The 16,781-nt window shown below is 45.1% G+C and overlaps 1 protein-coding gene across 1 annotated transcript in view; it reads left to right on the top strand.

Annotated features, from left to right (window-relative positions):
* The window catches only part of LOC311306253 (uncharacterized protein), a 105,815-nt gene that overhangs the window by 42,056 nt on the left and 46,978 nt on the right, over positions 1-16,781 (top strand). The window contains exons 3-4 of the mRNA XM_084434574.1: positions 6,347-6,698; positions 6,786-8,415. Coding sequence (XP_084290700.1) covers positions 6,365-6,698; positions 6,786-8,415 — 1,964 coding nt within the window. The 5' untranslated portion in view covers positions 6,347-6,364. The remainder of the gene's footprint in view (positions 1-6,346; positions 6,699-6,785; positions 8,416-16,781) is intronic.

The raw sequence follows: 16,781 nt of genomic DNA, 5'->3' as shown, positions 1-16,781 counted from the left end.
GATGGGGTCTTGCTCTTGTGCTAGTCTCAATTCAGCGTTGGACAACTGCTCTTTGTGTCCCATTTCCAACTGAACTGGACAAACATACACAGAAGGAATGACTTCTGGAGTAGCACCCAACTGATCTACCAGCCTATTGTATGATTCATCGGAGGTGTGAGTATCAGCCAGCTGACAGATGGCCCTTACTCCTGATCTTGGTAAGTCCACCCATTCTTGCGACAATTCAGTGCGTGAGGGATAGCGCGACAGTACGTCCACATCAATGTTGTGACGCCCTGGTTTGTACTGAAGGCTAAAGTCATATGTGGCTAAGGCTGCCAGCCACCGATGTCCAGTTGCACTAAGCTTAGCGGTGGTCAGAATGTAGATGTAGATGTAGGTTGTTATCCGTCCTAACTGTGAACTTTGCTCCGTACAGGTAATCGTGGAATTTATCCACAACGGCCCACTTGAGTGCCAGGAATTCCAACTGATGAATGGGATAGTTGCGTTCAGCAGCACTCAGTTTGCGGCTGGCATAGGCGACAGGTCTCAGTCCATCTGGGTGTTCCTGATTTAACACGGCACCTAAACCACTCAAGCTTGCGTCGACATGTAGGACATAGGGCTTAGCTGAATCTGCATAGGCCAGAACTGGGGCATGTGTAAGGCAATAGATGATGTTATAAAAAAGGCCTCTGTGCAGCTTGAGTCCCAGCGCTCACCAAACGGCTCTGACTCATGGTAGTACTTGCCTTTCTGTACCGCTTTGTATTGACCTGTAACAGGGGGATAACCTTTGGTTAAGTCAGTTAGTGGTCTCACAATGCCAGAGTAGTTCTTAATAAAACGGCGGTAGAAACCACAAAATCCTAGAAAGGACCTCAGGGACTTCAAATCGTGCGGCATCTTCCAGTGTGACACTGCTTTCACCTTCTCAGGATCAGCAGCTATCCCATCAGTAGATACAATATGTCCCACATATTTGACTTGTGGCTGACAAAACTGGCACTTGTCTTTAGATACTTTGAGCCCATATTCTTCCAGCCGATCCAACACTTTCAGCAGCCTTTCCTCATGCTCTTCTAATGTACGGCCAAAGACAATGAGGTCGTCCAGATACACAATGACTTGGAGAAGATGCATATCTCCAACAGCTCTCTCCATTAGCCGCTGAAATGTGGCGGGAGCCCCCGTGATCCCCTGTGGCATACGCTCGAACTGGTAAAACCCCAGAGGACAGATGAATGCTGTTTTTTCCTTGTCCTCCTCAGCCATCTCGATCTGATAATAGCCACTACGCAAGTCTAAAACGGAGAACCATTTACTTCCAGACAGACAGTCCAAAGCATCATCTATTCTGGGGGTGGTGTATTGATCGGGAATTGTTCTGGAATTCAAAGTGCGATAGTCTATGCACATACGAATGGTTCCATTTTTCTTCCGCGCAATCACAATCGGTGAGGCATAAGGGCTTCTGGATTCTGTTATGATGTCTGCAGCCAACAGGTCTTTAAGGTGCCGCCTCACGTCGTCAATGTCTGCAGGTGCAACACGTCTGGATCGTTCCCTAAATGGTCGGCTGTCACTCAGTCTGATACTATGTTTCACTCCTTTTGCTCGGCCCACATCCCACTCCTCAAGGGAAAACACTTTTCCGCGCTCAGCTAACTTCTCTCTAAGCCTTTTCTCCCAAGCAGCAGGAATAGAGTCGTCGCCAAACTTGAACACGCTGGGATCTATCCTCTTCGGATCTATCGGAGCGTCTGGTGTAACTGTTACCGTGTCAGTGGCAAACACGTTAGCAATTACTGTGTCAGTTGGGATGCGGATGTCTTTAGAGGTCTCATTGCAGACCAGCACTCTGAAGTGGTTCACATCAATGGCAGAAGAAGACATAACCGTTGGAGGGATAAACAGTCCAGCTGGAAGTTGACTGTCCATTGGTGTTTCCACAAGAAAAATGTATTTTCTCAGTGGCTTCTCACACCCCACTTTACACACTGCATAGCTTTCACCTCGTGAAGGGATAGTAAGGACTCCTGGTCCTTTCCACTTTACTTGTCCATCAGCTGACTCTGGGACTTCCTCTTTTCCCTTGACCTGCTGGAAACATGGTTTGAGGAGTGACGACTGAATTCTCAGTGAGTGTGCTTGGTTTGATACACCAGAGTCCTGACTGAGCATGGTCAGATGTTGAAAGAAGCTTGCGTTGGTGCCGATTATTACAGGAACTTGCTGGGGACCTTGAGGTTCAGGGCAGACCAGAGCGAGAATGGAAACGGACTCTTTAACCCCAGTGAGGGAAACAGGAAGCAAGACGTCCACTATGATGTATCCCTTGTATGGATAGCTAGAAGAGCTCAGTCCCCAAATGGACAATCCAGTGAGCGGATGGATGGGTATCTGCGGTAAGTATTTGGAATACCACTGTTCGAATACAATGGTGACCTGGGACCCACTGTCCAGTAAAGCTTGCAAAGAACTCCAGCTCCACAGGAACGGTTGAGGCGGGACCCACTAACCCTCTAGGAAGTCGACTTACCCCACAGACCACAGTTTGACTCTTTTTAGAGAAACAGTCTAGGCTGTTAGAAGTGGCACTGTTTTTAGTCACATGGTTCTTTTCAGACTTAGCTTTTCGCAGAGCACGTAACAACTTCTGTATTACTTGAGAGTTGTTTTCCGGTGATTGACACTTGGTAGTGATGTGTCCGTCCTCTCCACACCGATAGCAGAAGAAATCATCTCTGTGCTTAACTGGCCTTTCTCTATATGATACTGGAACAGACCTGGTGCGTGACTGAGCTTGGGGTGACTGAGTAGTGGAACTAAAACTCATTACTGACAGCTGTTGTTGCAGTTGTTGAACTTGCTTCTTTAACACTTGTACTTCAGACTCTCCAGGGGAATCAGCTCTTTTCTTTTCCTGATTATCTTTTGGATCCACCCTCATGGCAGAAACAGAAACGGTGTTTGGATCTTCCAAGAATTTGGATCTTAGTTCCTGAATTTCTGCTTGGAGTTGTCTGATCACAGAGGAGTCTAGTTTACCATCCTGTCTCAACTGTATGGGCTTCACGGATGCCTTGATTTTATGGCGAGCGCTTTCTTTCTCCTCAGCTTCTTTGATTTCATTTAGCAGGGCTAAAAACGTTGGCGGCTGTTCTCTTCTCTCCCTCAGTCTTAATTGCAGAAGCATCAGATCCGACTCTACCGCACCTCTAATCAGCTGTTCAACTCTTGTTCTGTCCATCATCTTGAGACTCAACCCTCCTCTTTGCACCACTTTAGTTAAGGATTTCTCCATCCTACGCAGAAAGTCAGACAAAGCTTCCCCGGGGAATTAACGTAAGAGACGAAAGGCAAAGTATAGATCCTCCCCTGACTCAAAGGTTCCAAATGTGTTTTCTAACGCTTCCAAATATTAAGAAGCACTTGCCTCCGGACATGAAAATCGAACAGCTTTGATGATGTCAAGGGCTGGCCCTTTCACACTCTCCATTATTCTTCGCCGTTTTTCCTTTTCAGAACAATCACATTCCTCAGTCATTAATCTGGCCTGTTCTATCCAGTTTTCTAGACTTTCCTCTCCAATCGGTATAGGAACAGTGCCAGAAAAGATGCATAGCCGTCGATAAGCATTAGTTTCACCGGATGGTTTCGTTGTCTTCTCCAGAAGTTCACCCACCGCACGTATGATGGACTCAGGAGAACTGGAACTGTGTGGAGAGAACAAGGCCTGTATGTCAGTCATAGATTTTCCTTCCTCTGTTAAGAACTTTGACAATTTCTTGGAAAACTCAGAGGCTGAAACATCAACAGGTGCCACTACAATTTTCCATGACTCTTCTCCATCTGGCCGCAGTAGTTCAGCGGGAATGCGGCAGGGTCGATGACCTCACGACACTCACATAGCACCAAGAGGGTACCAGGACTTGGCCCCAATTTTGAGTCTCTTACTCGCACTCTTCCAAAAACTTTCACCGTCTGAACAGCATCTTCAATACTTGCTACTTCGGTAGTGGCAGGTACACCAATCAACAGTATGGCATGGGCCTCCTCAATCTGTGCCTCCTTACACCACTTGGAGAGTTCAGCGTGCAGGAGTGGGTTACTTCCAAAGGCCATGCTGAAACTTCAGGCAGATAGTTATCAGTTAATTTATTTAAGCTTAAAATATAATTCAGCTCTTGTTTTCAGTGTCTCTTTTTCCTTCATCAGGGTAACAGGAAGATTTATCCCGGACGAGCCCCCATGTTATGTAGCGCCCCCTACCCTTAACCTTTAATAGGGCGGAGCACCCAGGTTCTAACAATGTCTCTCGACTTTATATTAATGTCTCTCCTATTACCCTAGTTGGCTACTGTAACCCAGATTAAATATATTTATACTTTTTTAATAGTATTCTTACACCGAATGGATGTTAAAACTCAATAGGAAAAAACCTCAATCCACCCAAAAGGTAAGTTTAAAGAGATAAACAATAAGATTTATTAAAACAACAGGGGAAAAAAATAATAAAATAAATGAATAATGTATTTATAAAGACTGGAATGGATTATCAAAAGTCAGAAATGTATACTTTTGATAAATAACTCTTAATACCCGTTAAGTGCTTTCCAGTATAGAAAACGACATATAATACCCCAAAATTAATGCAGTACACCGTAAATATATTAAATCACCGATTAGAATATCAGTAGACACTGTATGAAAGAGATGAGGAAAATCAGTATCCCCACACCACACTTAGTTGGTATATAAAACCACAACCAACAGAATAAAACACAAAAATAACAGAATAACAGTCAACATAAAAACGTGGGCCCACATACACACACAGTCAAAACAACCCACCCCGTTGCAGGCCTGAAACGTTGCTGGGGAGCGTTGTGGCCTTGAAAACAGCAAATGGCCGCTTCACTTGAATGAGCCAAAATAAATCAACAGATCACCTGAACTCAGATGAATGCAGATGAACACAGATGAATTCCGCGATGTCCCTCCTTAGAAGCGGCTGATCGTCCGGTAGTCTCCCCCGGCAGTCGGCAGAAGGGCGGCGCGGTTCTCTCCACTATGTCAGCGGGGATAAGAGTGCGGCCTGGTCCGGATCCCGGAGCTCTAATTCAGTCACAAAATCAGTCTCGTCCGTCTTCGACATGAACTAAACTCAGATGACTATTTGCGGTCAAACTCCAGTTAGCCGTCTGGTTTCTCAGTCTCAGTCTCAATACTGAACGAAGCTTCGTGCTGCTCTGGGAAGCAGACTCGGAAAAATAACCTTACTTTAAAGTTTAAACTCAAGTATAAAACACAAACAAAAGTCTTCACAACACTGGATATAAGTTTAACACACTAATTCAGTCGTTAAATTCACTCTTTTTCTTGTCTTAATCTCACAACTCACGGAACTCTTTCTCTCGCGATCGCCAAATCTCCCCCTTCCCCCCCTCTCCAATCAGAAGTTCACTCCTCTTCACAGAGGCGGGACTAAGCGTAAAATTAACCAATCACCAATAAATGAACAAACATGCTGGGCAAAGACACGTTTTAGCAAGTACATCCCAATCAAACTTTATAGTTTAGCGTAACTCTTAAAGGGGCAGTACATAGATATATCAACTGAACACACAGACACTATTATGATACTATCTGAATCATAAATCTTATAAAAATGATTTAATCAGTAACTAGCTGTTAATGTACTTAATCATAACCCTCCCTGGGTTACATAAGCCTAAATATAGCTAAAAAAATTGCACTATAAATGTCACTATATCTCCAAAAATCCGATATCTCAAAATCAAACTCCTCTCCCAAAATCCCATGAGGTCAAGATGCGTTGACTTCACTTTTATACAGATGTGCGATTGTGTGGTCTGTTCCCGACCCTGTCAATCAAACGCTGATTCGGCGGACCATGCCACCTGTCGAAACACTTGTGAAACACTCCGAAGCTTCATTTAGCCGTAGTCACGTGACATGGGTGTTTTGAATCACGCTTCGGATCAGTGTTTCGAAATATGTGCGCTTTGTGATCTCGAAAAGCTTTGGAACGTCAGTTTCGCGTCAGCCATCCCTAGTTGAAGTCTTGTTTTCCCCCACAGGGTAGTTTTTGTATTAATTTTTTACCTAATTAATACCCATTGTTCTGCACTTGAGTCCTTGTTATTTTCATATACCAAAACCCTGACAGCAACGTGCAGAAAAGTGTCAAACTTAATTTTTTCACGAGATTCCGTTTGCGATAATATACAGTTAAATTGCTGGATCCAATCTATCCAGTTCTCAGCTAATAAATATGATTGAGACTTGTAATACTGTTGCATGAAAATGCTTAAACTTCTGTCTTGTACCTCAGGTTTGAAAGGCCTGCAGCATGGCGTGTGCACAGCAATCTGCAATTGAGTTCCTCAAAAACGCCAGGAGGAATCTGGTGACCCATATGAGGAACCTTCCTCTGATCATTGAGAATCTTTATCAGCGGAGGGTTTTCAATGACCATGAGGTTGATGATCTCAAAGCCGAGAGGACAGAGTTTGATAAAACCAGGTGTATATTGGATTGGGTCATTAACAAAGGGGAAGAGGCCAGTTATGAATTACTCAGGATTTTGGATGTCACTAAGAAGAGGACATTACATCCTGATTTGAACTCCTGGATCAGCTGTTTTCCCTTCAGATGGGAAGATGAAGAGGTCAGCTATTCATCTGGTGAGTAGATAAATGAAAAACATTTCAATAAAAAGACAGTAAATTAACACATTTCAATACAAATCTTGTTTTTTGTTGCTGTTTTAGGTACAAAGCCCTGTCAAAACTACCAGTCAGAGCTCAAGAAGAAAGCAAAAAGGATTCTGAAAAGGGAACATTGCTGTAAATATCCGAATGACAAGGCACAAGTAAATTTCCATTTTATTCCTGTTGTTTTAGAGACAGACTCTGTGGTGAAAACTCCTCGATGCAAAATAATATGGAAAAACAAAAAATCCAAAAAGCTGCGGCCCAAAAAGCTGAGAGCATACATTCCTACTGAGCAACAAGCACTTTCACCTGAGGATCTGCTGAGATGCCAAGATAAGAACATCCTCCTCATAGGCAAACCTGGAATAGGAAAGACTACAGTTGTCCAGGAAATGTTGCGTCTGTGGGCAGAGAAAGATGACCGAAAGCTGGACTACATGTTTTACTTTGATGAAAGTGTTTTGGCTCACAGTTCTAGCATTATCAATTTGGAGTCTTTTTTCTTTGATGCATATTTAAAACCAATGGAAAAAGACAGAAAGGACGTGTTTCAAGATATTGAGGAAAACTCAGAGAATGTTGTCATTGTATTTGATGGCGTAGTTGATTTAGAAGAAAATTCCTCCTTATGGAAGATCATGAACCACGAGCTCCTGCCTGATGCCAAGATTGTAATAACATGCAGATCAGAGGTGGAATATGATCCGCTTTTTTCCGACTGGCCGACACAGAAAGTGTATGTCCAAGGATTCAGTGAAGAGTCTATCAACGCTTACTATCATAAGATGTTGGGTCACGATCCTCTTCTTCTAGATGTTGTTTTGAAGAATCAAGAGCTGTTCAGTCTCAGCCATGTGCCAATGTATGCATTCATGATTGTGGACTTGATTCAATTTAAAAACGACAACGTTTTCAACTATCCACACACAGTCACAGAAATGTACATCCACATTTTCCGTGTTGCTGTGAAGACGCATGGAAATAAAAAAATTATGCAAATAGATAAATACCTGAGAGAGATCAAAGATCAGGTTCATCCCTTGATGGAAAATGCATACAATGCAACTATGCAGAAAACCCTGAACCTTATTACTTGTGATGAGACAGACATTTGTCGTGCTTTTCTGAAGATGATCACAACAAGAGACTCGCCTACATCTGCAACAACGTACTGTGCTTTTCTCCACAACACAATGCAGGAATTCTTCTCAGCTTTGTGGCTTCTTCTACATCCAGATGAAATTGAGAAATTCCTACAACTCTGTCAGGCTGAGGAGTATAAACACATGAAACATGTTCTTCCTTTCTTATGTGGACTTCTGGGAGAACACAACATTAAACTCATCAAGTGTCTCTTCCCAGAGGATCAGATAAAGAAAACATCTGACTGGTTCATTGAGAAGTTTTTGGAAACTTTCCTCCAGCCTCAGAGTGAAAGTGAAGAGTTTGATCGTCTCTATGTGTGTCAGTGCTTGTATGAGCTCCAGTCTCCTAAAGCGTGTTTAATGTTCCTGGAGAAGATGGACCATCAGCTTGAGCCTGAAGAGGATCTCGACCCTCATCAGTGTTGTGCTTTGGCTTACGTGATCACTCAGTCCAGAGATAAAGATGTTTATCTGAATCTGGAGGACTGTCACATGACTGATACAGGAATGAACATGATGCTCAGCTGCTCACCCAAGATCAGGTACGGGAATAGGGGTGAAACGAAAAAATGTGACAATGTATCGTGGATGTGAAAATCTTTCGCAATATAGTTTTTTTCACTCCAAGACTGAGCTTAATGGCTTTATAATATATTATATATAACTTTTTTAATATTAACTTATTATAATATATTTAAAATATATATTTTTTCATCATGCACTCACCCTTGTGTCATTTTAAACCCATAATATTTCCATTCATCACATTTTGTTATGAAACCTGAGAGATTTCTGTCCCTCTATTTAAAGTCCATTTCCCTAAAACTTAAAAGATCCAACAAGGTCATAAAAGCATTGTAAAAAAAAAAAAAAATCAATTGATCATGTAACAACAATGCCTCTAGTTAGGGAATTTATTAGCTCGAATAAGAGGTCTTATTCCTGAGATATGAATATGCATATGTCGTTTACACAAATTAAATTATGCCCAAATAGGGAATAGGTCAAAACCTCAACTTATATCATCAATTACACGATTTTTCGTAGTAATTACTGATATAGGTAGGGAGAATTATATTTTAGTTAGGGGAATTTAGATAGGAGTTTAAAGTTCATTCATTGCACGCACAATCCGTCCGGCAGATCGGATGCACAATGTCTGAACAAAACTCTGTTGTCTTTAACACCAACAAATAACCCTTTCCTGTGGCCACAAGGAATTGATTATTTTCGCGAGTAGACAACTTTCAATATTTTAATAGCAAAAGGTTGGTAGAGCTTAAGAGGTAAAAATCTGCACTACTCAGGGACTCAGAATTGAAACAAAACAGGCAATCTTAATTCAAATGATTTAACAAAGTTTATTTAAACGATCTACCGGTTACAGATACTATTTCAAATCACACAGGAGTAAATATGCATAAACAAAACAATATACGATCGCAATAAGGAATACAACAAAATAAACGTAAGAATCAAAGGTTAACGCAGAGGAAGAAAAAGGGAGAATATAAGAGAGAGAGAGAGATGAGAAAGAAAGACTAAGAGGGATTTTAAGAATGGGTTTGTGTGTGTGTACAATGATAGCGTAGTAAGGAGAGGTGTGTGTGTGTGTAGGAGCACGCCTATAGCAGCACGTGGTCGTGTATTTCTGTCTAGGAACACGTGGGTATGGGTGCGGGTATGTGTGTGTGTATGTGTAGGTGTGTGCGTAAAAGAGTGTGTAAGTGTGAGTGAAAGAATTTAGAGATAGGTAGAAACAGCTCAGTCATTCATAACAAAACCCCAATAGGCACAGTAATTTTAGACACTTTAAACAGCACTTCATATTGCAAATTTAAGGTCTACGTTACTCTGTTTGAAGCTCGGCCTTGTTGTGTGTGTGTCGAGTCGGAGCTGACAAAGCGCCTGGATCACGTGGTCACCGGAGCGGGTTGCTACGGCTTCTGGTTGCTATGGAGACTTGAAGCGAGCGAAAACTTAGCAAGATGATCTTAGCTTTTAAGTTGGTTTCGTTGGTTGGTTGAAGAAGACTATCAACTGAAGTAAAGTAGTTTTAAGAAAATAAAACTTGGAAGAAAATGAAAATAAAAGCGAACGAAGGTTTCCTTGAAGGAAGGAGGCGTGGTCTTCTCTCTCTGGCGGAATGCGAAGTTCGAGAGATACGGCGCCGTGTTTTGAAGGAGCTAAAACCACGCCTTCTCACGTACCTACTCCAATCGCGTGGCGAATGGGTGTGGCGTTAAACTTCCTTTGTTCACTCAAGTACACGCCCTCTGGGCCACGTGTTGGAGAAATAAACTTTGGGTATAAAACATTTATAACTTGGCATAAATGGAAGAATGCATAATTTTATACCTTGAGTTGCAAATTCAGCATCTTTGTTTTTTTCTGAAAGCAACGATACCACGGGTCGTGGTTCTGGCAGTTAATAACACAGAGTTACATGCTTCTTCAATATAATGAGCATTTCACCTTTTGATTATACCATAAAACTTAGTTATAATGGTCTTTCATATAAGGACCATGACATATAACACAAATACATTTCAAGAGTGTATAGGAAAGAGTGATTTTGATCATAATGTCCAGGGATGATATTGTCTCGGTGTATGTGCGTGTCGCAACAGAGTCACTGAAAGTTCACCATGCTGCTGAACTTTTGCTCTTGGAGCCACGGGGTGATGGTTTATGTGTGTTTGTGCTGGCTTGGGTTGATTAGATTAGCGGCCAACACGTCCGGTCTGACACTGTTCTGTTGTCCTGAGCTGTTAATCAGTGTCTCCAAAGATCTCCAGGGGTTTAAAGATTGTAGACATCACGGCGTTTCTGCTGCTCGTGACTCCCCGGAGGGCAATAAAACCAAAAGGCGCTTGTTGGTTCAAGAATAAGAATTCTGTGTGTTTAGGTGGCAATCTATTTATTTATTTTATTTCAGGTTTATTTAACAGGGACAATGCACACTAATAATACATAATTAAATGTACAGAGTGCCAGAATTAGCCCAAAGGCTATTTTACATCTGCTGTCCCTGGACAGATCTTAAGATGTCACACCTAAAAAAAAGTAAACAAAAGGATTAAAATATCACATACAGTACATGTTAGAGCCAGCCAACCTCATCGGCATAGCACAAGAAGCACAAACAAACATAACAGACAGGACAGAGAAGACAGGGGAGCAACAAGATTTCATGTCAAATGTAATGTTGACAATCCTGACTACCTGTTAGCCACTTCTTTAATCGATGAGTTATTCTAATTGTCGGCGCCATTTGGGTCCGCACGTCCTGCACGTCCTGCGTGGCGGCATTGTGAGACAATAGAGGTGTTTGTAGAGGCTGATTTCAGTAATTTAAATATATAGAGAGAGAGCTGGTAATCTGACCATCTGCTTTGTGTTACATTCCCCCCTTGAGGAGTTGACGGGCGTGTATGGGCTTAGTCGACTCATCACGGTAACAATGGTCAGATGGCAGGTGCATAGATGGGAGGAGGCTGCGACGGGGTGTTGCTTAAGACTGCAGGTTGAATTCGATGAGGTCCTCAGCATTCTCTGGTGAGACGTCGTCCTTCCGAGGGTTTCTCCTGAAGCCGACGGAGACTGCCTCTGTGAGTTTGGCTGTGGAGGTTCGGATGGCGTTGATCCTTCTGTACAGGATATAGGCCAAGCCCAAAGCTAGGGCATGTCCGAGGATGCTGGTAATACAGAGGGCGGTGTCAGCCGCTGTCCAGGTTTGGACCACAGGTGAAGTGTTCAGGATGGGTTGTCGAGACGAGGCCTGAAGGGCTGAGTCCAGAGGAGCTATGTCGATGAGTTGCGACCCCCCTTTCGCGATCCAACTTTCCAGTTCTGGATCTAGCGTGAAGTTGCGGTCCCTAAAGAAAGATGGAATCTCTAGTTCGGCTTGGTACTCTTCACTTGGGAGATGGTACAAGGCAAGGTCATCCAGGTGGAGGATGGCTCCTCGTGGGACTTGAATCCACATGCTTTGGTTCAGCAGATTGACACGTGTAGCAGTGTCGTGTTGATCGTAGGTCAGTGTCGCTGACCGTACTGGAGTGTTCACGAGCCATCGGTTTCCGACAATCTCGGCTTGCGTCTCGGTGACTTGGTTGCGAGGTTTGGCGTCAGCTGGACAACGTGCATCGTTGGCTAATTGTTGTAGGCCGCAGATCCCATCGGTATTATCTCTGAGAAAAGGTTTGCTGGGGCAGAGATAGTGAATGTCTTTCGTGAGGGTGCACATGTGTAGGTTAGGTGCCAGGTACAGTTGTGGGTCGCTGTCGTGGTAGGCTACCACGTCTGGAGTCCGTACTTTAAACTGCGTGTTCCGTTGCCAGAATCCAATGTTCACAACGTCTTTCAGTCGGTAAATCCGGCTTGATTCTATAATGGGTAAGTTGAGGAGAAAACCCACCTCCCGCTGTGCAGGGTCAACGAACAGCGGAATGGCGCTACCCAAGGAGTAGGCCAGATGGGTTTGTATTGGGTCCATTGGTGTGGTGGTGGCGGAAGCCAGCACGGTTTGTACAAGGCTCAGGGGTATCAGGTATGGCGGGATTCTGCCCATGGCCAGGCTGTCCATGGATGAGCTCACTTCTCGGAGCATGTCGGACATTAACGCGGTGACCAACTGAGTTTGGGCAAAGTCATTTTGGAAGACCGTGAACAGCTGTTTCATGGAGTTCACAGTTTGGTTTAGCATGACGCTATGCGTGTTAAGGATGGTGACTGTACCTCTCAGTGTCTTGCCTATGGTGGTCAGGGATGCACTTTGTGTGGTGAGTTGATCTTTCAACTGTGGAAGTTCCGTCTGGATTTCTGCTACGTGTCGTTTTACTGTGGCGATGTTCACAGCGTTGACACTAGACATACCTATGTTGAACAATGTCCCTACAGCAGCAGCGGCTCCTAGCAGTGCTCCTAGAAACCTTTTGGAACGTCTGTTGTGTCCACTCAGTTCGGCCTGGGTGAGAGTCACCTTTTCCAGTTGGTTCAACATGTGCACAATGTCAGCTTCGGCATGGTCGAGGGCGGTTTCCGTCCATCTGGCCCCTGCCCAACTGTATTGGGCGGTAGCTCTCGGGTAGTGCGCACGGTAGACATTTCTAGGGTCGAGTCGCACGTACACTTTCTGTGTGTGGGTTCGACAGTTTGTTATAAGCAGTCCAGGCTGCTCTCTTAGCACAATTCCCGAGGCCGGCCCTGGTGAGATAACATCGGGTGGTGGCTGGCCTCTGATCGTCTGGAGGCACATGATGGCAATCCACAGCAGCATCCTGTTACAGGCGAGAGAGAGAGAGGTATGGAGGAAAAGGGGAAAAGAGAGAAGGCACAGGTCAGAGAGGGTGGTCCCGGTGGAGGGGACAGTCTTCTTTTCCTGCAATGACGGCGGTTGAGGTTAGCTTGCATTGGGCCCTTCCTGTCTGTCCCTGCTAGTGGCCCCTTATCTCTTAATCTGATTGCGGTGGACCCATTTGAGAACTGGTTCTTTTGGTCCCCGTTTTAGCTGGATTTGGTACGCTACGGGGGAGAGTTTGTTCACAATTTCATGAGGGCCAGTCCAGTGAGGCAGAAACTTTTTTGACAGTTGTTTGGGTGGCAAGGCGAAACTGTAGTACAGGACTTTGTCGCCCACGCTGAGTTCTTGGTGTGACGCTTTTTGGTCGTAGTATGCTTTCTGGCCGTCAGCGCTGGTTTTCAGATGTTGCTGAGCGAAAGCGAAAGTTGTTTTCAAGTGTTTATGGAGCTCGTCCAGATATTGAGACGTGGTATAGGCGGTGACGAGGTTGTGGTCTCCTGGTTGGTATAACAGGTGTAATGGCAGGGTCATCTGCCGCCCGGTCATGAGTTCAAATGGAGGCACTCTGGTTGATTCCTGCGGCGTGGCTCGGATAGCCATCAGCACCAGGGGAAGTTTCACATCCCAGTCTTTCTGGTTAGCCGACACATATTTTCTCAACATGGCGACCACCGTTCGGTTAGACCTTTCTACCTGTCCGGATGAGATCGGATGGTGACTGATGTGAAGTTTAGCTTGTACCCCTAGAATTCTCCAGATCTTTTGCATGATCTCTGCGGTGAAATGAGTTCCTCGATCTGAGTTGACTCCGAGCGGTAGGCCAAATCGGGAGAAGATGTGGTTCATCAGGAGATATGCCATTGTTTGGGCAGTGTCGTTAGGTGCTGGCAAGCATTCTACCCATTTGGTAAATTGGCACACAACCGTGAGAAAGTACTTATTCTCTCGTGATGATCGGGGGAGTGGTCCTACCCAATCAATTTGAAGGTCTGACCAGGGAAATGTGATTCCCCTGCGTTGCAACGGGGCTCTGTGAGTTAGGTTTGTTGGGTGAAACTGACAGCAGACCAGGCATTCTCTCACATACTCTGCCACATCCTGTTGCATACATGGCCAGTATGCCACCTGTCTAAGTGTCTCATACGTGGCCCTGGCACCGTGGTGTCCAGAATATGGTGCGTTGTGGGCGTGATTCATCATTTCCCCCCTTTGGCAACGGGGCACCACGAGTTTGGGCGAAGTGGTGTCATCGGTGACAAACCAAAGAATGTCGTCCCGCACACGCAACATGTGTCTGGAGTTATGTAAATGTCTGAGATCGGAGTCATCCGTGATGTCAGATGGTGCAATTGGGTTTGAGGAAGGGTCTTTGAGGTGGAGAATCATAGTTTTTATGGCAGTGTCCGAGGATTGCATTTCTGCAAGGTCGTTGTTTGAAATTTGTGGGGTCAGTGACAGTAGCTGTGAAGCAGGTGCCGCTGCAGGTGTGGGTCGTTTGCTGCGGGTGATCACTGCTACGTCTGGGATGGGTGGGGTATTTGGGGAAAACCACGGTTCGCCGTGTAGGGCGCCCGCTTTTGCGAGGGCGTCGGTTTGGTCGTTAAAGTCTTTGTCTTGGCCAGGAAGTCTGGAATGACCTTTTACCTTTTTCCAGTACACGGTGAGATCGTGTGTCGTTGTGATGTTATCACACTCCTGGAACAGGTGTAGGTGTTTGACAGGCTTATTGTTAGCGGTTTTGAAACCATTTTGTTTCCAGGTTGGGAGATGGCATACAAAACTGAGTCTGGCATAGTTAGAGTCTGTGCAGATGAGCAGTTCTTTGATGGTATGGGATGCTGCGATTTGCAGGGTTATGAGAATTGCTGCTATTTCTGCATATTGTGATGACTGTGGGCCCAGCTTGAAGTGTTGGGGTGGGCATGGATGGTTGTTTACCTACAGTACCCCTGCGCCTGCTTTTAGGATGCCCTCGCTGTTGTAGGAACATCCGTCGACATAAGCTGTGGGCATGCCTTCGCACGCATTCTTGTCAAAGTACCTGTGGCAGGTCAGTTGTGGCTGCTGGGGCTCAGGTGTATGCAGCGTTGCAGCAGGTGAGTTGTCAGAGCAGTTTTGACATTCCGCCAAGCCGTTACCTAGAGCGGATTTGTGGTTTTGTGCATATCTGGCTTCGACGTTTCGTCCTTGGAGAGCCATTAGCCATGTAGCTATGCGTGAGTTGGTGACAACACCGTCTCTTATCCGTTGGCTGTTAAGGAACATGACGGGCTGGTGGCAAGTCTCTATGATGACCTTCTCTGCTCCAATGTAGTTGGAGAAGCGCTGAATGGCCCATACTGTACAGAGCAAAGCTTTCTCACAGTCAGAGAATTTGCATTCTGGAGGGAGAAGTGTTTTGCTGGCATATGCGACCACCTTTTTGTCTTGGTCATGCTGTTGGTATAGGCCGGCACTGAGACATTGGTCTGATAACCCAGCTTCAAGGTGGAATTCTTTTTGTGGATCAGGGTAGGCAAGGCATGGGGCTGAGCATAAATGTCTTTTGAGTTCTGCCATGGCGTGTTCTTGAGCATCTGACCAGACGAACGGGCAGTCCTTTTTCAATAGAGCTGTGAGAGGCCTGGCGATGTCTGAATAGTGTTCGATGAATTGCCGGGAGTAATTGCATACTCCCAGAAAGCTTCGAAGTTCAGAGACGTTAGTGGGAGGCTTGATGTTTTGAATGGCATGAATACGGTTTGATTGTGGTACAATGCCATGGCGTCCAATGAGCAAACCCACGTAATTTACCTTTTTGCGACACCACTGCCCCTTGTGTAGGGCTATTTTGGCGCCGGCGGCAGACAACTGGCTCAAAACATAGTCAATTTCATTTAGGTGGTCGGCCACCGTTGTGCTTTTCATTAGCACATCGTCGACGTAAATCAGGTTACCTCTTATTCTGGCGTCTGGGCAGGCTTTGTTCAGGAAGATGTCGAACTCAGCTGGTGAGTTGGCGTACCCAAATGGGCACCTGTTGAAGGTGTATTGGTGGTTGCCGAAGGTGAATGCCAACTTGTGTTGGTCGTCTGGGTGCACTGGAATCGTCCAGAATCCCGAGGCCACATCGAGTGTAGAGAAGATGGTGGCGCCTCGGATTCGAGGTATTTCTTGTTCTAATTGAGTCATAGGCCATCGTGACAACGGCACCTGTTGATTTAGTTTGCGATAATCAACGGTGGGCCTCCATTTTCCATTAGGCTTGAGCACAGGCCATATGGGGGCGGAGTAGGTACTATGACAAGTTCGTATCACACCTTTCTCAAGCATTGATTCGATGATTTCCTGCACTGGCTCGTGTGAGGCGATGGGAATCTTGTATTGCTTGACAAAAGTGGGAGGAGCCTCGGGGTGCGTGGGGATGCGCACTGTGTGGAGGTTGGTGAGACCACAGTCTAAAGAATCTTTAGCAAAGTCTTCTTTGAATTTATACAGGACTTGTCGCAGCCTTTGGCGGTCTGCGTCTTCCTGAAGTGCGTCAGCATCTTGTAGGATTTGTTGCACTTGAGATTCAAAACCTGGATATGGTTCTTCCGTTGGCTTGTCATCGGTCGGGTTGGT

The sequence above is a fragment of the Rutilus rutilus genome (genome assembly GCF_951802725.1).
Source record: "Rutilus rutilus genome assembly, chromosome: 1".
NCBI lineage: Eukaryota > Metazoa > Chordata > Actinopteri > Cypriniformes > Leuciscidae > Rutilus > Rutilus rutilus.
The sequence above is the reverse complement of the archived record's forward strand: the minus strand, read 5'-3'. Positions and strand labels throughout refer to the sequence as shown.